This window comes from Taurulus bubalis, assembly GCF_910589615.1.
Source record: "Taurulus bubalis genome assembly, chromosome: 2".
In the NCBI taxonomy this organism is placed as follows: domain Eukaryota; kingdom Metazoa; phylum Chordata; class Actinopteri; order Perciformes; family Cottidae; genus Taurulus; species Taurulus bubalis.
In genome coordinates this window covers 44,891,792-44,917,465 of record NC_136590.1, presented here as the reverse complement: position 1 = coordinate 44,917,465, position 25,674 = coordinate 44,891,792, and the positions used below count along the sequence as shown (strand labels likewise).

General features: G+C 47.2%; 1 protein-coding gene across 1 annotated transcript; it reads left to right on the top strand.

Moving 5' to 3' along the window:
* On the top strand, nt 1-24,844 carry LOC306733088 (KAT8 regulatory NSL complex subunit 1-like). The gene is made up of 14 exons (XM_079214280.1): nt 1-1,415; nt 12,908-13,049; nt 13,196-13,267; nt 14,568-14,677; nt 15,169-15,310; nt 17,127-17,292; nt 17,974-18,129; nt 18,599-18,799; nt 18,899-19,044; nt 19,787-19,908; nt 20,039-20,096; nt 20,928-21,040; nt 21,821-22,073; nt 23,257-24,844. Exons 1-14 carry the CDS (start codon nt 7-9, stop codon nt 23,464-23,466), a joined length of 3,300 nt encoding a protein of 1,099 aa, XP_079070406.1. The 5' UTR covers nt 1-6; the 3' UTR covers nt 23,467-24,844.
* Nucleotides 24,845-25,674: the final 830 nt, after the last annotated feature.

The window sequence follows — 25,674 nt, the reverse complement described above, 5'->3', positions numbered from 1 at the left end:
CACTGCATGGCTGCGATGGCGCCCGCTCTCACCGACGCCCCAGCCGAAGCTCACCACATCCGCTTCAAACTGGCCGCCCCGTCCTCAAGTCTCTCACCGGCCAGTGCAGAGAACAACGGTAACGCCAGCAACATCCTCATCCACAGCAGCGGCCCCGCGAAGTGCAAGGCCGTGTCCGAAGATTGCCCCCTGGACTTCTGCGTCGGAGACCAGGAGCAGGAGCAGCAGCAGCAGCAGCCGCAAGCCGACTCTGTGGCTCAGGCCTCGGCCCTGGGGAAACTCCAGCCACTGGTGGCGTCCTACCTGTGCTCTGATGTGACACCTGTCCCTTCAACTAAGGAGTCAATCAAGCTGCAAGAAATCCTCATCAAACAGTCTGTGTTGAAAAACCACAGAATACTGCCCGGCTCGCTGCTCAACGGCGGAGGAGACTTCCTGTTGAGGAAGAGGCAGGCGATCGAACTCTCTGGCGGTCAGCTCAAAAGCCTCATGAGCGGCAGCACGAACGGAGGTGACCAGCCCATGGCACCGGTCAACGGCCTGGCCAAGAAGCTGGCCACCATGTCCGGCCCCGGCTGCGTGGTGGCGGTGAACGGTGACAAGCAGTCTGCCGCCTCAGACGCTCAGTCCCAGAGCCTGCCCTTGGATTCTGAAACCTTGACGGCCACCTTATCGGGGCATATCCCGGTGAAAGGAACCCTTAAACAGAAGCATTCCTCCGGGGTTTCTCAAAATACAGACGGTAAAAACCTTGAACTACCATTGCTCCAGTCTAATGCTCTTTCTCCCTACACCCACGACAACCCTAACCCCGCTGAAGTGAATTTGGAGGAGGCTTTTTCACACACGCCTACCAGTCAGCCACAGGGTTCTGATAGGGAGAGACCAGGTAGCAGTCAGCAGGGTTCCCCGTCTTGCACTCACGCGCCACAGCCTCCTCTGCCCTGCACCTCCTCCTCAGACAGCCTCGACGCTCACGTCAAGGAGCGCACCCTCCTCAACAGCAGCCGCCAATCCGAGATCGAAAGCCGGCTGCGGCGCCTGCGCAAACGCCTCCAGGTGGTGCAGGCCAAGCAGGTGGAGCGGCACATCCAGCAGCAGCTGGGCGGCTTCTTGGACTCGGCGCTCAACCGGCTTCTGGTCAGCAACCGCAAGTCGGAGACGGCGACCCCGACGGCCACGTGGCGGACCGGGCGCCACTCGTCCTCGAACAACAGAGACGGCCTCGGCCGCTTCCTGAAGAGCGGCTCTATGCCCTTGGAGCTGGAGCGGCTGTATCTGAGCGGCTCGGCCAACCTTCACTCTGCAGAAAGCGCCTTTGACTCCGACGTAACGGAGAGTAGCTCCGGCGGGGACTCTGACCTGGAGGAGGAGGAGCTGACCAGAGTGGACATTGAGCAGCGACATGTCAAAATGTAAGTAAATGTGCCCTCAGACGTTCTGCTCTACTGGAGAACTCAACCGCTGAGGCAAAACAAGGTTTCATAGTAAAACTCCACACTAAGATTAATTCAGAGTGGACTCAACGGTTCTTTTACACTTCACCCAAACACATGTCACTCATTACTTTCATATTTACACCGTGCTTTGTGCTCCTCGACTGTCCTGTGAAAGTCCCGTATTTCTTGGCCCTGAAACATGCTACTCGGGTTTAGCAGGTGCCGATGACAATTATAACTGCCTGGTCTGCCTCGGTAGTGGTTGGGTCAAACTCCGGGGAGGCGGAGGTGTGCGGGTAGAGAAACCATTCGCCCCCAGAGAGCATGTGTGGTCGTGTGGGTGGTGCCGTCCCGTGGAGGACGCACTGGCGGGATTGGACTGTGGAAAAGCTCTCGTCACAGCGCTTCCTCCCGAGTGAGGCTGAAACTGAACCTTCTGTTTATCTGCAGAGTGAACGACTGTTTTCATTTAAACCAAAACCAACAGGAGACGTAGTTGGGGTTTTTCAGAACGTGCGAGGTTTTATTCTGTTTATATTTTGTTGCCTATTGTGATGTCAGGTTTGCTTCAGTATTCCACGGGAAGTTCACATAAGAGTTATTTCTGTGTCATTAGTGTTTGGGGTCCAGCAGGTGGGTCAGCGGCCGTAATGGACTTACTTACTGACCTGTGTAGGATTGGGTAGATTATTAACAACGCAGCCAAGAACACAGATTTTTATGATCCTTTCGCGTGTTAACTTTAGACTTTTGACCTAAATATCTTCATAACCTAACAGGAAGCGCTTGTGTGTGTTACATGCACGGTCCGAAAGTAGAATAAGTGGTTGTTTATGTATTCCTACTGCGCCTGCGTTCCATTTTAGGTCAAAAGAGGTGCTGCAGCAGTTTGAGCAGATTTATAGCACGTCCTTTTCAAGGAGACGGGACCGTGAGCTACATTTATGTGGCCTGAGATGGTCGGAGGAGGGAAAGTCATTATGTCATTACAAATATTATATTTTGAATTGTTTAAAGTTGAGTCATAACTAAACTACTACTTCCACTACTGTTACAAATAGAAAATGGCCCAAACTAGTAATATATTGACACTGTAATGTTAAATATTGTCCAGATATTGAAGTAATAGTGTAAGCCAAGGTAAGTGATGCAATGAGGGAGTTTGTTGACCCAAAAAGAGGATGTCTTTATGTTGGAGCACAACACGTACGGTCCCATGGCATAAAGTACACACTTAGTAAGTACACAACACGCCCGCTTTGATGTTTTATGATCTTTAGTCATAAAATTACTCATCGAAGCATCAAAATAGAACAACCGTTCAAATAAAAGCCCTCTGAAGGATTTTGAAATTTATTCAATCCATTTATTTATTTATTTCACATACAAGGAATTAGTCCTGGCAGGAGGTGCATAACATTTAACAATAAACGGGAGCATGAATATTTACAATTAAATCTACAGTAGAATATAAAATTAACGTTAAAATATATCCGTCAACAATTTATTTATGTTTCATATCCACATCAATCCTAAAAGATCAAAACAGTTTGCTGTATTTTGGCCATGAATTTATAACCCTTCATCCTGTCAGAATGTTTTATTATGGAGCCGGTTGATCAATCATTTATGATCATTGACACAACATATAATGTGAATACTGTTTAACATTATTTAGCTATTTGCTTGATTTGAAAGTGAAAGGTGCGCCTACCTAAAGGGGGTTTTGAAAGTGGAGACCCTTGGAAGCTGGAGGTGCTTTCCACATTTAGTAAATCTCTTTTAGCTCAACTGAGATCATCTCCAGTCAGTCGGCTACATCACCTCCTGATGACTGGAACTGGAAAGGGGGACATTTAAAAGAGAATGCTCTCATCCAATTAAGAATATATTGTTTAGATGAAAACATTTTGGCTAGGACTGGGAGTGTTTAGATAACTAAACCTCATAAATATAAACAACAAGGTTAACGGCTGCCTCAATAAAGGCCATGAAGGTGTTCATGAATGGAGGATTAAGTTATGGTCGTGTGTAGGATTCATCCCGTCATCACAGGATTGTGTTGTATATTATTGAGCCGTGTTGAATGTGTTTTTCTTCTTCTCATTGTCTTCATGCTTTGATGAATAGCAACCAGCTGTGGTTGTTTGCTGAGCTCCAGTATGAATCATACTTGTTGTTGCCTTTTTAAAACCGTCCTTTTAGAATTAGCTAAATGTAGTTTGATACACGAGAAAAGCGCCTGAAAGACTAAAGGTTTTATTCAGATTTGCCGGTGGGAATAAAGTTCCTTCAGCCTGATGGTAATATGACTCCTGCTAACGCGTCACAGGCATCACTGCGTTTATCTGTAATCTGGACGCAGCTCCCTCTGATGGCCTTAAATAAACAGGAAAATGACTGGTTACAAACACACTTTTCTTTTCTCCATGACCGTTTATCTTCTGTTGCAGCAAACATGACACATCTTGTTCCTGCTTCACAGAGAAAGCTCCATTGTGGGTTTGATCGTGAAGCAGGTACGGCGCCTTGCTTTAGTCACCGAGTTAGCAGCTGCTCAGTCCTGTGTGTGTGTGTGTGTGTGTGTGTGTGTTTATTGTGGATGTATATCACTAGGGTCAGGTAATCCTTTCCATCTTCACGTCGGTCACAGCGTCTGGCGCAGATTTAAAACCATTTAATCTTTCTGCAATTTATAAAATAGTGAACGTCTTATTTAAATGAGTTGAACAATGAGTCCATGTGTCAGAGCGTGTTTGGTTTAACTTGAGCTTATATTTATATCACAATCTAAATAATATCAATAACTATGGCTGTGCTGGACAGTTTTGAAGCTTCATTATAACGGCAACTTTCACATTATTGTTATTATTGCACGCAGTACTCCACCTCTGTCCAAAGGTTTTTATCGTAGCACATATGACGCTTTAAACTACATTTTCACTGCTTGCTCTCCTGCTTGTCGTCCACAGGAGACACGCCTGTGTTAGATAAATAAATAACATTTAAATAAACACAATAACACGTTGGTGATTTCACGATTGGTCCTCTCATGCAGCGCCGAGCAGATATTGAAATTTGCATTATTAGGTCGGCCTGGATGTCTTTACGTTCAGAAGTGGATTCAAATTAAATAATTTAAATAAAACCAGATGTTTATAGATCAGCAACCGCTAAATCACTTTATAAACTCAATAATATCTCGCGGGAAACAAATGGAATGAAGTACACAGATTCAGTATCTGTCCTCCTCCTTGTGTCCTGTGTGCTCTTTCCTGTGTCCTCATCGCTGTGTCCCTCCTCCCTGTGTCCTCCTCCCTGTGTCCTGTGTCCTCATCGCTGTGTCCCTCCTCCCTGTGTCCTCCTCCCTGTGTCCTGTGTCCTCATCGCTGTTGTCCTCCTCCCTGTGTCCTCCTCCCTGTGTCCTGTGTCCTCATCGCTGTCGTCCTCCTCCCTGTGTCCTGTGTCCTCATCGCTGTCGTCCTCCTCCCTGTGTCCTCCTCCCTGTGTCCTGTGTGCTCTTTCCTGTGTCCTCATCGCTGTGTCCCTCCTCCCTGTGTCCTGTGTGCTCTTTCCTGTGTCCTCATCGCTGTGTCCCTCCTCCCTGTGTCCTGTGTCCTGTGTGCTCTTTCCTGTGTCCTCATCGCTGTGTCCCTCCTCCCCGTGTCCCCTTCCCCGTGTCCCCTTCCCCGTGTCCCTGCTCCCTGTGTCCTCTTCCCCGTGTCCCTGCTCCCTGTGTCCTCTTCCCTGCTCCCTGTGTCCTCTTCCCTGCTCCCTGTGTCCTCCGCTCCCTGTGTCCTCCGCTCCCTGTGTCCTCCGCTCCCTGTGTCCTCCGCTCCTGCTCCCTGTGTCCTCCGCTCCTGCTCCCTGTGTCCTCCGCTCCTGCTCCCTGTGTCCTCCGCTCCTGCTCCCTGTGTCCTCCGCTCCTGCTCCCTGTGTCCTCCGCTCCTGCTCCCTGTGTCCTCCGCTCCTGCTCCCTGTGTCCTCCGCTCCTGCTCCCTGTGTCCTCCGCTCCTGCTCCCTGTGTCCTCCTCTCCTGCTCCCTGTGTCCTCCTCTCCTGCTCCCTGTGTCCTCCTCTCCTGCTCCCTGTGTCCTCCTCTCCTGCTCCCTGTGTCCTCCTCTCCTGCTCCCTGTGTCCTCCTCCCCTGCTCCCTGTGTCCTCCTCCCCTGCTCCCTGTGTCCTCCTCCCCTGTGTCCTGCTCCCTGTGTCCTCCTCTCCTGTGTCCTCCTCTCCTGTGTCCTCCTCTCCTGTGTCCTCCTCCTCTCCTGTGTCCTCCTCTCCTGTGTCCTGCTCCCTGTGTCCTGCTCCCTCTGCTAACCTGACCACAGCCTGCAGGTAGAGGAAGGAGGAGCTGCGTTCTCTCAGCCAGCCGCTACGTTTACAAGAATTTCCCAAATTGTATTATTCTTGGCAAACTATGATAAACAGTCAGACTATATAAAGATCACTTTTTTTTTTCTTAGCTCGTGTCCCCAATAGAATATTAACATCAGCTCTGTAGTCAACAACTTTGACACCAAAGTCAACAACAAGACAGTAAACCCTGCAACGCCTACGAGAGGAAAGCTAAAGTCATTCAGACTCAGCAAAATGACTAACGCTGGTTTGGAGCTTTCCGCTAACAGCCGAGCCAGCTCTGTGCTTCTACACGCTAACATCATGTTTATGGTATATTTATACATTATTGGCTTCATGCTTGTGATGGTTTTATTGCACTTACTTGCTTATGAGTCAACTCGACTTCACGTGTTGTATGTGGAACGCTCCGACTGCTCCAAAATACAATAGTTTTTGTTATTCAGTGTCTTTTACGACGGGTTTGTTCACATCGCGATGCAGAGGAAAATACAAACATAGAAACGTCGGCACTAGTGAGCTATGGGGAGGGACAGAAAATTAAATATTTAAGATTCACTTTTCACTCGTTTGATGGCGCTTCGTGGAAACATTTTTAAAAGCACAGTGAGGCACCGATTTGTTGTGATTATTATTTTCTTATGTTCTATTAGATTAAAGTCACCTTCATGTAATTGTCGATTCTCCCTTCAAGCAACGATATGTGAACCGATCGACATTCGTCAAAAGCCAAAGTATTACTATTATTATGAAATGGTTTGTGCAAAACCATAAACACGACGGACAAACAGCTTTTATGCACCTCATTATATCAGGTATTCTACAGTATTGAGTTACTGATGACTAATACGTCAGCCCACTTGGGCCTCTGGTTGTTTATGTAGCTTAAATGCTTTTGGTTGTCACGCCACCACATGAATAAGACATCAGAGCTTTGAATTCATTTGATTAATCTAGTTGACTGATTAATTAATCAGTTATTATAATATTTAGATGCTTAACACATCTAAGTGGGTCAGTAACATCATCTTTCACTCATAAAACAAACCCAGACCTGAGCCCACATGACAACTGGTTCTGCCAGGTTTTGTAATGGTTTAGTTTTGTTTTTTGACTTGTTATTACTGTATACAAGACGGCAAAGTTATGCAATCTGTGCAAAACGAACCGGACTCGGGGAGCGGTGTTAATTGGCTCGGCTGTTCTCGAATTGGCCGCGTTTGAAGGTTGTTGTTTGTTTTTGTACCCATCACTCACGGGTTTGCAAACATTTGCAAAGTGGTCGCACACGTAGAGCTAATAATTCTCTGCACTGTGTGGAAACGTAAACCCTGATGCACATCGTGTAGTCACCCACCGCACACGTAGAGAACAGGTTCTCAGCTCCCAGCAGAGCAGGAGAAACCTCTGCCTCATTGTGAACGCGCTCGTCTTCCAGGAAGTAGAGTGTGTGTGTGTGTGTGTGTGTGTGTGTGTGTGTGTGTGTGTGTGTGTGTGTGTGTGTGTGTGTGACCATAACGCCACATTTTCAAAACTGACATTTTGTCTCAGTTACCAATTAATGGCTTACAGCGCTGCACCAGTCAACACGACAGACAATGTGATGTCTTCTTCAGGCGGCAGCGCCTCAATTATTTACCGCCGGCTGAGTTGGCAGCAGTGTGGAAAACAACCTATTTGTGTTGCTGGTTTGGGGGCAGCGCCTTGCTTCCAACTAATCCCGTCATCCCACTGCAGACGCGGTTTCCCGTATCTCAGAGGATTGGGTGGCCGGCCGACATCTGTTGTCGCGCTGACGCCGCAGGGCCTTTCTGCTCCGTCCACAGCGGCCTCTACCAGGGAGCTGGTGCTGCTGCTGTCACACGGGCAGATAACCGCTAATGCATTCATCCAGTTCATGTTACAGGCATGTTACAGGCAGCACAGGTTGTTGTGTTTTGTTGAGAAATGAGTGGGAACGTTGGTTTCTGAGGCAACATCAGGAAATCTCACCGCTTACATAAGGGCTCATGGAAGGAATGGGGATTATGTTATCTGACCAGCACTGAAATGCTCCACGCTTTGCAGGCGTTTTGTCTGTCAGATGATACAACTACTGCCGGATGATCGGAGTCCATGTTTGTATGACCGTGAAAAAAAAGAAAAAGAAGCCTGTCAGCCTGCTGCTTGTGAATTAGGGCGACGGAGTTGGCTCAGACTCCGGCATGCCTTTCATGCTATGGCTCAGCATTACTCTGCAGTCTGAGGCGCTTAGCTATGTTTTCCCCTCCTTTTCATTCCTGTGTGTGTGTGTGTGTGTGTGTGTGTGTGTATATTTATGAATGTGTGCGCCTGTATAGGTTCCTGTCCCGTCTGACACATCTGGATGTGTTTTAGCTCGGCCCAAGTTCCTCAACACGAAACCCACAGGCGTTACATAACCCCCTCTTTTATGTAATGACTGCTGCAGCTCTCTCTGAGTTTGCCCTCTCTAGTTTTTCCGGCCCCACACCCTGTCGGCCGGCCTCGCTCCACAATCCCGACTTCTGAGCGGCTTCTTCCTGCATCGGGATGAGTGTAACCAGCTGAACCTCCAGACAGCAGCAAAACAAACAGACTTTTTTTTTTTGTTGATCGGTCTCCCGAAGTGTTTTGAGCGTCTGGGTTGATTATCAGCTCTTTTGTTGTGCTTTGGAAATCCTTGACTCTGGAGAACAAAGAAGTTCAAATGACAACTCCCGCTTTGATTTCCCTTGTTCTCGTTACGGAGCATAAATTATGACTGAACGGTCTGTGAGGCAGACGTGCAAAGTGGCTTTGTTTTCATATGGAACGGGACAATGTGAGCGGCCCTTTTGTTTTGCTTCACCTCTCTTCCTCTGGCGGACTTTTGTACACGGAGCTCGGGTTTCAAAATGTGAACATGGGTGTGATGAAGTGGAAATTATGGAGTCATTCGTTGCCTCCATGATGTTCATAAAATAACAAGATAACAGCCTTGTGGACGTCAGACTTGGTCTCAGTTAGGGTGATCATGTTCGAGTGTTGTTCACCATGATTGGAGTTAATATTGAGTATGTTGTTAATCCAAATACAAAAGTTCCCTCATAATCTATGTACTCTACACCAAAGCTCATTAAGACAATCCAGTTCAGTCTGGCATCCACTCACTGCATTTAGAAAACGCATCCTGCTTCACAGCTTGGCTTTAATGTCCGTGTGTAAACAATACATTCCTTTTGTAAAGTCCGCAAATACAGTTCTGAAGGTTCCTGACGCGTTGAGCTATCGTTGCAGGAGGATTTTAGTTTGGAGACCCTCACCCTGTCTTTGTTTCCAGCCCGAGCGAAATATGGACTTTGGTGTGTCAAGAGTTGTGACAAAAGAAAGCTGCTCTTCTAATCATAACTCAAAGCTCTTTTGTGCATAAACGTGTCAGAAGACACTGCGTATTTGTGTTTTATTATTGATTGTGGGCTATTGGTTTTTAGAATTGCTGTGCATGGGTATCGCAGAAACCTATGATTATCTGACATGATTTATCTTTGTAAATAACTTAAAAGGGACAGTGTGTCGAATGTGGTGGCATCTATCAGTGTTGAGTCTCAGCCCGCTCCTCCCTTTGTGGCAACGTTAGCCGCCGCGGTGACGCTGTGGTATCTGGTCCTTCTGCCAGGTTGTTTTGCTCACGGCACCTCAGGTTCACAAGCGTGTCAGAGAGATACGGTGGCTTTCAGGTAACGTACAAACTCATGAAGGGCTCTAGTGTTTGGTTTGTCCGTTCTGGGCTACAGTGGAAACATATTTTGAGAGCTTCTGAATAATGTTGCCTGCCTTAGGAGGCAACATTAAAATACAGCGACAAACAAATCATGGTGGTGCAGCACAATGTCTTTGTAGTGGAGTGTGGGACACGGTATAATATGTATGTCAGAGCCTTTGTACCTCCTTTAAACCTGCGTGTACACGCTCTACTGAACATGTACTCGTAGTGCCGAGATGAAAGCAGAACATGATTTAAGAATTATGTCAAGTATTCAGCATAACTGTAATCTCCTTCATTGTGTGTCCATATAGAGGATATACTCGTGTGTTAAACGCACACAGGGAAGCAGAAAGACGTGGACATTGTTGACAAACACACTTGATTTGGTGATAGAAATGTGATTTTGTGCCCTTCAACATGAAAAAGCTGTGACTGAACGGCGCCTAAAATTGGTTCTCTCAGCCTAAAGGAACGTCCCTGGTGTCTCCTCCGGTCTCGGTACATTTCCAGTGGAAAGGTGGACCGGTCAGCTGGCTCGGAGGCTTTGTGTGTTTGTGTGTGCGGCGCCGGGCCACGCGGTGGTTTTGGTGGGACGGTGTGGTACAGGGCCGCTCCAGCGCCATACAACACATGTGCTGCATGCAGAGAAGCGCCACAATGGAGAATGTGCTGACGACCGCAAAACAACGGCTGTAGTGATCTGCCGCTGGTGCTTTGTGTGTGGGAGTAAAGGGGGGGAGGGAAATGCATCCTGGTTAGAGGGTGGGGGTATTTCTCAATGCCGCGAACAGACCCCTCCTTCTCCTTCTCCTCCTCCGTCACTGACGATTCAGTCCACTGCACTTGTAATGGCCTCTGTGTGTTTATGTTTCACTAAACTACACTTTTAGCTCCTGCTTTCTTTTCTCCGTAATCTGCACGAAGGGTTTCCAGCCGAGTGACTTTTAACATTCAGTTATTCGATTTAATTCACCTGGCATGTGCAGCCTAAACCGGTCCATATGATGTGGCCCGAGGCCCGGAGCGTCCACCGTGCTGTACATTCTCCTGCAGCCTTAATTTCCCCTTCTCTTTATCCGGTCTCAGCCGTGGAGGAAGTAGTACCCAGAGCGATTATGACCTTTTTTGATGGCACAACGAGTAGGATTTTCCTCAAAACAACGTGTACACTCTTAAACCTATTCCCTCTCAATCATCACTAAATGTCCGGTGTTGTCCGGACCTGCAGATTTTAAAAGCTCGTTACAGAACGGTGGTGAATCTGAGGGTCGGCTCCCACCAGCTGGCGGACGGCGTAACCCTGGTTGAGCCGGGGGGAGGGGCCAACTTTAACTGTATTTAAAAAACACAACTGACAAAGCTCACCCGCCTCAAAATATAGTCCTCCATCTGAAGAATAATGTATATTATTGGATTATAGTGATTGATGCACTCATGTGTACATCACTTGCATACTGCAGCTGATAAATGTACGTTTTTTTTAATGCATATTTTATGTATATTACTTGATATTCTGATGGGTAGCTTGTGAATATCCGTATAATTCCGTGTAGATTTATATTTTGTATTATTAATCTGGCTCTAAAGCAGCAGCAAATGGCTCCTTGACGTTGTAGTCTAGTAAATGTACGTAGTTACTTTCCACCAGCTGGTCTTTCCTGTGACTTTTGTTGACGGCCACGCTCGAGTATGTAAGCAGGCCGATGCATGCTGGGACATCTTCCCTGTCGGAGAGACTTTGAATCTCCTTGAGATCCTGTTCCAGTTCACCCTGAAGGGCGTCACTCTCTCTCTCTCTGGTGGATCAGCTGTCCGCCCACCCCTGGGTGAATCACGGCTCACGGCCTCAGCACCAATTTGTCCCCCACACTTTGTTTTGAGAGGAGTCTCCACGGGGGATCAGGGGGGATGTGAATGGATCGCCAGTGCATTGATCTGACGCACCAGCCGTGGGCGTGTTCAGGGAGCGGTGCGGCAGTTAGAGAACGTCGCACGTTAGTTTTGGGTCGAGTCTGAACGTGGAAGTGTTGTGAGCGGCTCCGCTGCAGCCGCATGGCGCTGCAGCGGAGCCGTGGACTGCAGAGCGGCGAGACGCCTCCCCCGTCTCTCTGCTTCCGCTCGGCTCCACCATCACACAGGATGCCCGCCTGGATTGTTGGTGATCCCGGTGTCTGCCGCACTGCTCCTGACCCGCCCCACCCCCGCCAGCACCCCGCGGCCTGCAGATTGCCTCTAAAGCCCGTCTGTTCCCTTTTCCGGCTGCCAGAGCGTTCCCACTCCTTCGCTGTCCCTCTCTTAACGCCCCTCTTCCTCCCCCCCCTCGCAGCAGTAGCGTTCTCTCCACTTCCTCCATCCTGGTGGAGCTCTGGAAATTGAAAACAGAGACTGGTGTGTGGAGGAGAAAGCGCAGAGGAGCGCAAGGTCTATCTTTGTCTGCCATCTGACTCATTTCTTTCCTTTTTTTCTCTCCTTCATTGTTCAGCCCCGGTCGGTCGCAGCAGCCTGTATTTTGATGAAACGGCGCCCTCTGTGGTCGCTGCTGCACATTGCAAGAGCAGACATTTTCCTCATGTCTGCCTTTTTGAAAATGCCCATTCTGTGTGTCATACTGGTAAAATGGAGTACAGCTGGCACGCACTGTTTGCCTTGGAGTAAATCAGTGCAATGAAAACTTCATTTTTTTTGTTTTTCTCCCGCACGTGTGACGCAATCCCTCGTCATGTTGTTCTTTTGGTGAGGAGGGTTTTCCAGGGAGTCTGCAGTTGCCTTTGTGTGAATGCTGATTCACTGACCTCTGCAGTCTGACGGGGGAAATGCTCGCAAACTCGCCAGATAATGAGCTGTAAATAATCAGTTTTGAGTGTTTTATGCATTGTTTGATGGGATGATTCATGAAGGAACCGACCTTCACCATACCCGTCTCTGCGTAATTTACAGCTAAATCCTATTAAATAAATTACCTTTGACTGACGGAAATTGTGGCTTCAACCAACGTTTATTTTCACAGTCATTAAATCGTATTATTTCCCCCAAAGTAGGGCCAGGTCCAAGCTGACGTCTTCAATTGTCTTTATTTTAGTCGACAAACGGTCCAAAACCGCAAAATAATAAATTTACAATGATGTGCAACAGAGAAAAGCAAAGCGGCTTCACATTTGAGAGGCTGAAAACGGGCATTTTTGGGAGCAATTTAGCATAAAGAATCAGCGTTAGTTGTTTTTTTGACAATCGATTAATCTACTAATTGTTGCAACTGCATTTAAGATGTTTACATCATTACGTTTGTTTTAGTTTTTTATGGTTCATGGGCGTTTTCCTGCAAACGATAATGAATCTCACACCTTTCTTTTCCTTCGCGCCCTCAGATGGAAGCGAGCGGAGAGCCGCTACACCGTGGAGCGAGCCGCCATCATCAGCCACTGGAACTGGCTCCAGGCCCACATCTCGGACCTGGAGTACCGCATCCGACAGCAGACCGACATCTACAGACAGATCCGCGCCAGCAAGGTCAGTGGCTCACTCTCCTGCTGGTGCGAGTTGCGTGTTAAATACGTAAATGTAATTTAGCTTCGGCGCCCTGTGGGCAGGAAAAACACTGAGCTTTTTATTCATCTGTGTGGCGGATATTTGACACGCGGGTCTGGTTTCCTCAGGGCTCGGTGGAGCTGGGAGGCGGCGCGGCGGCAGGTGGGACAGAAGTGAAGACGGAGTCTGTGAGCACTCAGGTGAGTGAGCGCGGGGAAGCTAACGGAGGGTCCTGTTTAGCTGTGCTTTGGCCATGTTCTGTCTCTTGGGGCTAAACCAAATTAATTTGTGACGGCTTGTCAATTAAGATGCATTCACAGTATAAAGCATTCAGCTTTTTGTGCTACTTCCTGGTCAGTCGGTCTCACCGAGACTTCATGTTTATTGTGATCATTGAGGCAGAAATCACTGAATTAGCTTGTCTTTTTTTTGTTGGGGTATTGCATTGTGGTAATGATGGAATAATCGCACGGTCATGAGGAGGAAAGAAGCTCTTGAAGAGCAAGAATGAGCCTCAAATAACTGTAATTTCTTGCAGAAAGCTTCATAAAAACACATTCAACTGCTGTTTGAATCACATCCACACCACTGACGTGTGAAACATAATAATCCTTGTTCAAATAGAAATGAGAGGAGTCGGTGTTCAGTGTGTAAATGTTCTCTGATGAACAGTCCGAGCAGGCACACGTTTATTCATAGATATCCGATCACCCATGAAACATTCAACATGTTCTTGTCAATCAAAGCATCTGCTGGAAATCAAATGTGAAATGTTCACAGGAAATTGTTTCTTTGTCTGTCCCTCAGGTCCTAAATGAATCAGATGCCTGTGTGTGTGTGTGTGTGTGTGTTGTGTGTGTGTGTGTGTGTGTGTGTGTGTGTGTGATAAGCGCCTTCAACAACAACAACAACAATCTTATTCAGATAATCGGCAAATAATGTGAGACAGGATGAGCCTGTTTCTCTTGATGTTTATACAACTGTTTGTTCATCTAGGACGAGTGCAGGTGTGGCCTCTAATCCCGGTGGACGACGGTGCTTTCATGTTAACCGTGTTCAGCGGTGCGATTGAGTGTCTTTGCTGCGGCACATAATTGATATAAAACAACAATAACCTGCTTTAGCGGCTAATATTCGCCTGGCGAGCGCCGCGTTAATGAAATGAGACGTCCGAACTGTGAGGAGAGGATCTTAAATTTGACTGAAACCAGAATATATTGTTCCTCTGAGTGGAAGCTGGAGGAAGGAGCTGCAGGCGTCTGGATGACGGTGCAGAATAGGCTGTTCGGGAGAGCCGAGCCTCTTTTTTTTTTCCTTCCCTTCTTCACAAATCTGGACTGAATAATTCAAGGCCACAGAAGCGGGATGACTCAGTCTGTCTTCATGTAGCTTTCTTTAAATATCCCTGGGTTCCTCTAGAGTGCTGCTGGTCAGCCGGCGCCGCTGTGCCAGTTAACTGGAGGTGGAGTCTCACTGGCTTTGTCTTATCTGTCAATGCAGGATGTTGGTTCAGAGCGGCTGGAGCACACAGGCCCCGCCCACATCCCCAGCACAGAGCCCGGCTCCTGGAAAGGTCAAAACTCGCAGCCTGTTAACGGCGTCCTCAGCAGGTACAGCTGATAACGACAACAACCTCGTGTTTGAAGGGAATCTGCTTTCTGAGAAATGCTTATTACAGAAATGTAATCGAATGAAGCGTTTCAGCAGCTTTTTACAATCAGAAATGCCACATTTTTGACTCGTTCTACCTTCTGTTTTTGTCCTCCATGATGTTAAGCTGAATGTTTTTGAAGCTTTTTAATAAAGCTGTTGGAAATGTACCACTATGATATTTCATAGACAAACTGATTAAATGCAGAAATGATTGGCAGGCCTAATGTTACTTGTTATGAGGATTTCTCCTTGGATGCTCTCTTTCTAAAAATATAAGATAATAAAAGGAAAGTCTTATGTTGACGCTGTTCATAAAGACAAAACAAACTAGATTTATACTGATGTATTTAATTAACTTGGTTGTCACTTGAGACAAAATGTGTTTCTGTGTCGCCCCGGAGGTCAAACCTCCGTGACCTCATCGTGCCGTTTGGTTTCTCCCTGACAGGACGGCAGACGGCGCCGACGCCAAGCACCAGCAGCCGTCGGCCTACGACAGCTCGTGTGTGGCCGCGCGCACACGCCCGCTGGTCAGCTGTCGACGACGCCGGCTCATCCAGCCCAACACTGTGCCCAACCTCAACGGCAAGGTGAGCGCCCCCGCCAGGCCCGGAGCGGCATTACCCCCTGAACCATGCGGCACTTGAAGTACTCTTCTTTTATTTTACCCTATAGAACTTTAAAAAAAAGGCTCAAAATCGGGTGAAAAATGTGGGAATAGTCAATAAAACATGATTATTTATATATTTGTAAAGGAGCTATGAGCTTGTTCTTTGGTCCACATGTTCCTGGGACATGCAAGACTTGTCCTGTGAAAGAAAAGTCTCCTTTAATGTTAGAACTATCCAAAAATGTTTCACCCTCCATCACTAACGTCGGGTGAAAATCACCTGAACACGTGCCTGTTGAAAAAAAAAACAGGGATTGGAGCAGAGAGACACGCCCACCTTCAATAAGACACGCCCACCTTCAATAGGAAGGACCCACACAACTCAAACAAAAGCAACACAATGACAAATACCTATAACCACAATCGCACAGGTTAAAATCCCCCGACGTCAGTGTTCTAGGTTAAAGACGAGTATGAGGTTGACACTGACGTGTGTGTGTGTGTGTGTGTGTGTGTGTGTGTGTGTGTGTGTGTGAAGAGCTGTGAGGATGTTGGGTGTTCTTTGTGGATCTTTATTCTCGTGCCTCCAGGCTGCACTCGCTGATTGGTTTCTTGGTTTGTAGCCTAATGAGCTGAGTAAACAGCAGACGGCTGACTTATTCATGACAAACTGGGACAAACAACAAAGAAGGGAAATAACCCTTGTGACGACTCACAAGTTTTAGCTGCAGAAAATAGAAACAAGCCGATTGTTTCCCTCGCAGCTCTGTGGCTCAGGGGTCTGGAGAGTCCGTTAGAAACATAAAGCAGACAGACGTGTATTTAATTTAATATGAACTCCCATGTTTCATCCGTTACGCCGTTTATATATAGTTCCAGGAAAAGGAAGCCTGTGCTGTTTCTGAAGGCTGAACTGGAGCCTGAGGCAAATGAACTCTGTTTCGGGCAAGATGAGATCTTTATCCACTTCTGCTCCATGTTGGAATGTTTTATAATGCGAGAAGAGAGAGAGGACTAGTTGGAAAAGAGTCAAAACAACAACAGGAAGTGAATGGAGGCACGACAACATGCCAGAACAGGAGGAAGGAAATACTAAAGCCTTTATTAGTGTCTAAATCATTAAAAGAGCCAACATGATGACAATGCATTTTTTTATTTACCTGGTAAAAGCAGAAACGATAAAAGCGATAACGATTTATCCGTCGGCAGAGAGGACGTTATGAAAGGAAGAAACCAAAACATACTTGAGATTTAAATAGACGAGTTTTCCGTAGATCTTCGTCAGGCTTTTAACAAACAAACAAAATGGTGACTTTGATTGTATAAACAACCAATGAGGAGCCGGCACGTGGCCCTGAAACAGATTCTAAATCATTAAAACACTGAATGAGATGAAAAGGCACAGGAGAAATTAGTTTATTGTGTTTGTGTGTTTTCTGATGATCAGCGGGGTAAAATTGTGGTTTCTATCAATGGAGTTAAGTGGCTTTGAGGAGAGCATACTCATGTATGTTCATAAATGATATCATTAGACGATTGTTTAAGTCCCTGTTGGAGCTTTTATCAGCACTACGTGTTCTGTTTCGGACCAGATAGTTTAGGCACAAGACGAATGTTTGAAAGAAGCCGAACCACTGCAGCTATCTGTCCCCGTCACAGCAACGTGTCTCTGACTCACCCGACTCCTGTGGCGCATTAAGAAAAGCAAACGTGCGCTTTCATAGGTTTGTTATGGAAGCAGTTTGCATCCTGAGTGTTCCCAGCCGAGTCACGTGGTTGCGTGTCCTCTCCTGCAGGCCCAGAGAAGCAGCTGTACGCAGTGTAGCTGCCGGGTCAATCCCAGCTGTGCGATGTGCGGTGGCTGGCCCACCCCCAGAGAGGACCCTCAGTACGAGCAGCCCACCCTGGAGCGCCTGTCGAGACTGGATCTTGGCGTCCACCCCATCCTCTCCTTCCCCGACGGTCAGTTCCTCCTCCACTTCCACGGGACGGGAAGCTCTGAGGCCAGATTCTGGTGTCGGGGCTCCTTTTTAACTTTCTATAATCGGGAGTATTGACTCCCCTTCACACACAAGAAGGCGTCTATGTAATTCTGAAGGAATGTCGTGTTTTGTCCCAAATGCGCCGCAGATTTCCTTTTGCAGGGTTCTTACGGTCATGGCATTTTAAAATGGTCATTTCCAGCCCTGGAAAAGTCCTTGAAAAAAATGTAATCCCCAAAGTGTAGTAACAGTCATGTATATGTGTTATATTCATGTGTTCATGTCGTTCATTTACGCTGAGTTTAAAATAATTAATATGCTTTTAAAAGAAAGACGCTCAAAATATAAGCAGGCGTCCATACAGGCATCTATATAAATGTTTATTCTTTAATCAAACTATTGTCTCATTCATTTGTGTCATTTAAGGTTTACTGTATGCTTTGAATTCTCATTGTTAGTTTAAATACTACATTTACTCACTTTTTACTGTTTACACCCAGACTTCACTAAATGTTTGTCATGGACATCTGGTTTAAAGTCATGGAACATTGGTCAGAATGTGTATGAACCCTGCTTTCGGTTAAACACACATTCTGCACGCCGTCTTGACTCTTGTTGTGTTTCAAGACGTGAACCCTCCTCTTGTCTGCTCCCCCCTCAGACGTTTGCATCGGCCTTCGTCTGCAGCAGGTGATGAAGAGCCAGTGGCAGGCCAAGTCTCTGGAGAGGAGCAAACCGCTGAAGAAGCTCTCGCTCAAACACAAGCTGTCCTCGTCCAAAGAGAAGCACAAGTTCACCAACTCACTTATGGCAGTCAGTAAGTACAAATGCTGTTGTACACACACACACACACACACACACACACACACACACACACACACACACACACACACACACACACACACACAGGGACTTCAATATGGAAACGGTTGTGTATTTACAATAATCATATAAATAAATAGACACACAGCCAATACATTCTCAGAATTCGGCTCATTATGATGAAATGTTTTCATCCTGCTGCTTTTCACAGTAACGGTTTATTGAAGTTTTTCTTTCCCAATGGCATTTCTCCCAGTATCGGTTTTATTTCCCAATGCCACAGGGCGGAGGCAGTCATGTGCTGTTTAGCCCTGCTCCAGTTCTCACAGGTCACCGTAGCTTTCATCGGTTCTTATTGTAGAACCAATGAATCCCATGAGACATCAATTGATGTCCCTTTTTAAACATTTTGCTCAACAACTCCTCGTCTAATGATGCTGTGTGACTGGTTGCTGGCGTTGCAGGACTGGGCCACTACAAGAACCGCGCTGAGAAGCCGAGGACGGTGGACGGCAGCGTGGGCGGCGCTCTGAACGCGGCGAGGCTCGAGGGCCAAGCCGCGTGCAAGAGCGAGCGGCTGCAGGGCCTCTCCGCGTCTTTAGGGCCCTACGACAAGAACTACGGCCGCAAGAGGTTACGAGAGCACTCGCTGGACCGGACCGACGGTGAGTCTTTCATGTGGAGGTCTCGTGAGAACGGGGGTTTGTCGTGGCTCGCGGAGAACCGTCAGTCCTCTAAACATCTGTCTGTCTCCCGTCCTCCAGCCTCCCCTAAGCTTTTCATGGACTCTAGCAGCCCTTGTCCAACGCTGGCCAACATGCACCCGTCCCTCCACAGCCCCCTCACGCGCCAGCTGTCCACGTCGTCTGAGAACTCCACGCCGCTGGGCCACGGCGGCCAGAGCACACCCGTAAGGAACCACGCGCACTCAAAGCCTCTTGTGGAAATCTGGTGTTTTCTGGGGGAAATTAGCACTTCTTTTTTTTTATGTGGATGTCCAATCGGTGTTGATGTTTTGAAGCTGCATTTAACCTGAAACAGTGTGCAGCACAGGAGTACAGGATAGAGCAGCAGCAGCAACAACAACAACAACAGGTCTGCAGCTGTGAACTCAGCTGTCAGAGTGAATTCACTCCACTACATCAAAACTGATTGAACATCCGCATGAAAGGAGACTGAAAGAAAGTAAAACATGAGATCAAATGTAATCCTTGACTTTTCTATTGTGAGAGTTGATTGATGTTTTATAAATACATAAACGCTGGCGATAGCGTGGGCTGGACCAACCGAACTGAAACTTTATTTTCTTAGTAGTTTTTTTTTTTTTTTTTGTCGCGGTTACTGAAGCAGAAAGTGTGTCAGGAAGCAGAGGGAGTTCAACAGTCAGCATTATTTGAGAAATCCGCCTCATGAAAACCTGTCCAACATGATGTAGAGTACGACTAGAGGGGGGATGGGAGGGTCTGCACCAAAAATGTGTTAATTATAACGTATTAAACGGGTTTCCAGTTTAAAACATGCAGATTGTGAAGATTAGGATTAAGAAATGTACACTTTTAATGTTAGTCTCAATACGACTCCATTGAGCGATAAAGGATTTGCCGAGACCTGGATCCTGATTCGTGGTTCTCTTTGTCCCGCCCCCCCAGCAGCAGCCTATCAAGAGGAGGCGAGGTGAAAGCTCCTTCGACATCAACAACATCGTGATCCCCATGTCTGTAGCCGCCACCACCAGAGTGGAGAAGCTGCAGTACAAAGAGATCCTCACACCCAGGTGAACACCTGCATGAGGATGACACACACACACACACACACTCTGTCTGGTTGGTTTCCTTCTCCCTTCATGTTCCTCCACCAGTGACTTGCTGGTTTTCTGTTCTCACGTTCACTCCTCCGTCTGAAAGGTGGCGTTCGGTGGACATCTTCTCTCAGCCAATCACAGGGGAGGAGGACGAGCGGGAGGTAAGGACTCATCAGGATCCACGTTGCTCACTTTAAGAAGACTGATTTGCATTTATACACTCTATAAAACACTTTACAATATGAACTTAGTAGCGCTGCGTGTCGGGGAGGGAACAGTGCCTCCTGGTGGTCGGATCTCAACACCTTCAAGGTTGAATCTCTAAGTGGAAGCAGTTCACGTTCTTTGATTAGAAAGGTTATTAGACTGATTATTCTGATTTAATTATGTATTTGACGTTAGTATTTTTTCACCTGGACCCTCTTTCTTTCATGTTTTGGTGACTAATGAGGACAACACTTTTTTTTTTTTAATTGGTTGAGTGTTGAGCGAGCGCTGCAGCTCATGGTTTACATTAAAATGTCTCGTGATCAGTGTATCGTCAAAGAAGTTGTATGTCCTGAAAGTCATACATTAATAATATAATAGAAAGTCAAAAGTCATAGTAATTAATTTAATAAAATCATAGTATAGTTTGTCAGGTTATTTTTTTTAAGAAGTCTTGACATCTTCAGTTTGAAAAATACCAGAGAAATGAATCCCATAAATAAATCATACAGTCACATGTGACGAGGCTGCAGGTCCTTTATTATAATAATAGGATTTTGCTGGAATGTGTAAATGTTTAATGTAGTTAATTCTAGTCCTCGTCGTCCTCACAGACATCTTTTATTCTTTTGTCCAGTTTAACTATGAAACATTTGTATACAATATAGAATGTAATATCTTAAATGGAACTTGCTAAACCATAAAAGACTTCGACAGTGCCGGGATCAATAGGTCTGATGGTTGTGGTGCGTTCAGGGTCCTGATGCTGCTCTCTACCTCCGTAGGTGGAGGACCTGACGGACGCGGCCTTCACGCAGCTCCACCAGCCGCACGAGGACCAGGAGCGCTCCCGCTGGACCTGGATGGCTCTGGCTCCGGCACAGAGGCGGGGCAGCAGGTAGCTACCGGCACGAGCTGCACCCCAGGGACGCCCTCGTCTCTGGGCTGTAGACCTCTAACGTGGTCTCTAGACCCTCTAACGTGGTCTCTAGACCCTCTAACGTGGTCTCTAGACCCTCTAACGTGGCTTGTAGACCCTCTAACGTGGTCTCTGGACCCTCTAACGTGGTCTCTGGACCCTCTAACGTGGTCTCTGGACCCTCTAACGTGGTCTCTGGACCCTCTAACGTGGTCTGTAGACCCTCTAACGCGGTCTCTGGACCCTCTAACGCGGTCTCTGGACCCTCTAACGCGGTCTCTAGACCCTCTAACGCGGTCTCTAGACCCTCTAACGTGGTCTCTGGGCCCTCTAACGTGGTCTCTGGGCCCTCTAACGCGGTCTCTGGACCCTCTAGCGTGGTCTCTGGACCCTCTAGCGTGGTCTCTGGACCCTCTAACGTGGTCTCTGGACCCTCTAACGTGGTCTCTGGACCCTCTAACGTGGTCTGTGGACCCTCTAACGTGGTCTGTGGACCCTCTAGCGTGGTCTCTGGACCCTCTAACGTGATCTCTGGACCCTCTAACGTGATCTCTGGACCCTCTAACGTGGCTTGTAGACCTGTAACGTGGTCTGTAGATCCTCTAACGTGGCTTGTAGACCTGTAACGTGGTCTGTAGATCCTCTAACGTGGCTTGTAGACCTGTAACGTGGTCTGTAGATCCTCTAACGTGGTCTCTGGACCCTCTAACGTGGTTGTAGACCTGTAACGTGGTCTGTGGACTCTGTCTCCCCCAACAGGTCGTACAAGTCCATCGACGGCCGCACCACGCCGCTGCAGTTTGGGACCAACCCCCCCACCCCTCAGCCGGCGTCCCCCGACCCGACCCACTGCCCCGCGCTGCACGACTACAGCTACGTGCCGTCGCCCATGAGCCCGCCCAGCCCCGACACCGCCTCCAACCCTCACACGCCGTGCTCCAGGGACTCGCACCGGCTGCTGTCCAGCGAGGACACGCGCTGCTCCACGCCCGACTTCACCTTCGAGGAGCGGGTACGTACAGATATAGCGTCCTTAAAGTTGTTGCTTTTGTGTTGTTTGTTTATGCTTTTTTTGTGGAGCAAAAAGGAGAAGAACTGCTTTGTTAATATAAATAATAACCCATCATTAAAAGCTGGTTTAGTTGTTTATTTTATTTATTTGAGTCATTTTCCGAAAGACTAAGATTTCAGAGTAAAAGCATCATGTTGACAAATGAGAGTTCTGTCCACTGTGAGCCACTAGAGGGCTTTTACTTTGAAAAGGAAACGTGTCCATGTAACCATCAGAAATACTAAATGTTATCCTTTTAGTTAATTATTGTAATTGATAGTGTTTTTTTCTTCATAAAACACAATTTTATTTTTATTGATAAAAACAAATCTTGTCATTAGTAGTTTTAACTTTTATGAGTTTTGTGAAACAGCTCATAATTCATCTCTAATATCTATTTTAGATTCATGTAAAAACATCTGGATTTATTCTAGTTTATAACCAAAACTACATTTTACTAGATTACGTGTGAACGCATCATGAGAACGTTATCATTTACCTTCAGCCAGAACTCATTTTCACTGAGCAGAGCCTGAACTCATCATCATGTAACTGAAGTGAACCTTCGCTGGTTCTCCGTTAGCGGTGCTGCTAACAATACTAGCTCTCCTCCTGTTGGTTCTCCGTTAGCGGTGCTGCTAACGATACTAGCTCTCCTCCTGTTGGTTCTTCGTTAGCGGTGCTGCTAACGTTACTAGCTCTCCTCCTGTTGGTTCTCCGTTAGCAGCGCTGCTAACGATACTAGCTCTCCTGTTGGTTCTCTGTTAGCGGTGCTGCTAACGATACTAGCTCTCCTGTTGGTTCTCTGTTAGCGGTGCTGCTAACGATACTAGCTCTCCTGTTGGTTCTCCGTTAGCAGTGCTGCTAACATTACTAGATCTCCTCCTGTTGGTTCTCCGTTAGCGGTGCTGCTAACGTTACTAGCTCTCCTCCTGTTGATCTAAACACTGATTGGTTGTTTACAAAGTCACATGATCAGAGACTAGAGAAACATCATGACGTCCTGATCACATGATCTACTGGATACTGGAGGATAAAACTTTATTTACACCGTGATGGTGAACGTTAAACAGTGAGGGAAGAACAGATCCATAGCAGTTTTTGCCGTGTTGTCGTCCTCTAACGGGCCGTGTGGTGCTTGCAGACGGTGGCGCCGTGGGAGCGCCGAGGATTCCCGCTGCCAGCCGACCCGGAGCCGGAGCCGGAGCCGGAGGGCGACCTCATCAGGCCCAGAATACGCAGCATCTCGGGGTGCAGAGCGGCCGGCTACGGGCGGCTGGATTCGGACGACACGGAGCCGCCTTGCGACGACGACGGCGGCTCCAAACACAAGGCGTCCACCGCCCACCGATGAATGACTGACAGGCTGAGGTCCCGCCCCCTCACCCCCTCCACCCACAGCTCCTCTGGCATTAACAAGCAGAACCTCAACGCGGAATAAAATATTAAATGGGTTCCTGTTGTTTGATATTCAAACATCAGTCTAATACTTTTCACAGTTTTTAGTGAACATTATGGAGATAGAAGCCTTTCCCAACACTTGTTTTGTCACAAAAAAAAAGGATAAATGTAAAAAAAAAAAAAAAAAAGTATAAAACACGTTACAAAGCTGTTTTGTGTAGTAGGCTAAACAATGTACATGGGGGCTTAGTGGTGTTCATACGGCGCGTGTACACTCGTAGCGCACTATGTAGCGGACTCCTCAACATATGGCCAAAGGGTGTTTTCTATTGACTAGTTTGCTTGTAATTCCCATGTACATTTTTAGTGGAGTGACAAATTACAAAACAAGAAAAAATACCTTCCTCATCCAAATAAACAGGTACATTTGAGATGTGGTTCCTTCTTCTCCCTCTAGAGGTCGCCTGAAATCACCAGAGCACTTCTCCAACTGCCAAGTCTAGTTTTGTTGTTTTCTTTTGTTTGTTTGTTAGTTTTCATTCCTGACATGTTTTCTTTGTGTCTGTAACACATTCTCTGTGTTTTCGTTTGTTTGTTGAATAGTAAGAATCATTCCTTTTACGGTCTCTTTTCAGAGAGTGTCCACAGCTCCGTCTCTTCTCACTCAGTTTTTGTTTATTTTTTAATAATAAAAAAAAGAGGGTGGTGGCATAAAGAGAGAGAGAGAGAGCTGGGGGTGTCGTCTTTTGAGCACTTGGCCTACAGTAAAGCGCTGCTGCATGCTGCAAAAACATGCTAACGCTAGTCTTACCACAACGGCTCACACTGAGAATCCCACTGGAGAACAATGAAGAACCATCTGCTAGTTTCACTCGGCGTATTAAGTTAAATAAACTGTGGGTTAAAAACAACAAAGCAACCCAGTTGCCCCGCCCACTTCTTCTTCTCTGGTTCTCAAACATTTCAGACGTAGCAGCTCTCAGCTAGAAGCCCGACCTCAGGTTTTTCAATTCAAGGGAATATTTTCTGCTGTTTGAATAGTTTCTCTGATCAGATCCAGGATGGATTTTTGTTTTAATTTGTCATAACCACTCTCTCCTTCACCGCCTCCCCCACACCTTAAGTAACTAATTGCTATGCAAAAAAATACTGGTTGTTTATTTTACACCTCCGTTTTATGCCACAGCCATTCAATCACTGTTTTTTCTTTTGGTAGTTTAAGCAAGATGTCAATGTACCTGTTCGATTGTTGCAGCAGTTAACCCAATCAAAAAGCAGATTTGTTTTTGTTTTTGTAAATAGTACCATTAAAACATTTATGTTTAACTTGGTGTCCTTGTTCTGGCCTCCAGTCCTTCAGCGTGAGGAGTCTGAGCTCACTCCTCTGACCTCTAACCCTCTGACCTCACTCCTCTGACCTCACACCTCTGACCTCACTCCTCTTATCTAATCCTCCTAACTCACTCCTCTCTCTCTCTCTCCTCTGGACTCTCTGGACTCTCTCTCTCTCACTCCTCTGGACTCTCACTCCTCTGGACTCTCTCTCACTCCTCTGGACTCTCTCCTCTGGACTCTCTCTCTCCTCTGGACTCTCTCTCTCCTCTGGACTCTCTCTCTCCTCTGGACTCTCTCTCTCCTCTGGACTCTCTCACTCCTCTGGACTCTCTCTCCTCTGGACTCTCTCTCTCTCTCACTCCTCTGGACTCTCTCACTCCTCTGGACTCTCTCTCTCTCCTCTGGACTCTCTCTCTCTCTCACTCCTCTGGACTCTCTCTCTCTCTCTCACTCCTCTGATCTCACTCCTCTGGACTCTCTCTCACTCCTCTGGACTCTCTCTCACTCCTCTGGACTCTCTCTCACTCCTCTGGACTCTCTCTCTCCTCTGGACTCTCTCACTCCTCTGGACTCTCTCTCTCTCCTCTGGACTCTCTCTCTCCTCTGGACTCTCTCTCTCACTCCTCTGATCTCACTCCTCTGGACTCTCTCTCCTCTGGACTCTCTCTCTCTCACTCCTCTGGACTCTCTCACTCCTCTGGACTCTCTCTCTCCTCTGGACTCTCTCACTCCTCTGGACTCTCTCTCTCTCACTCCTCTGATCTCACTCCTCTGGACTCTCTCACTCCTCTGGACTCTCACTCCTCTGGACTCTCTCTCTCACTCC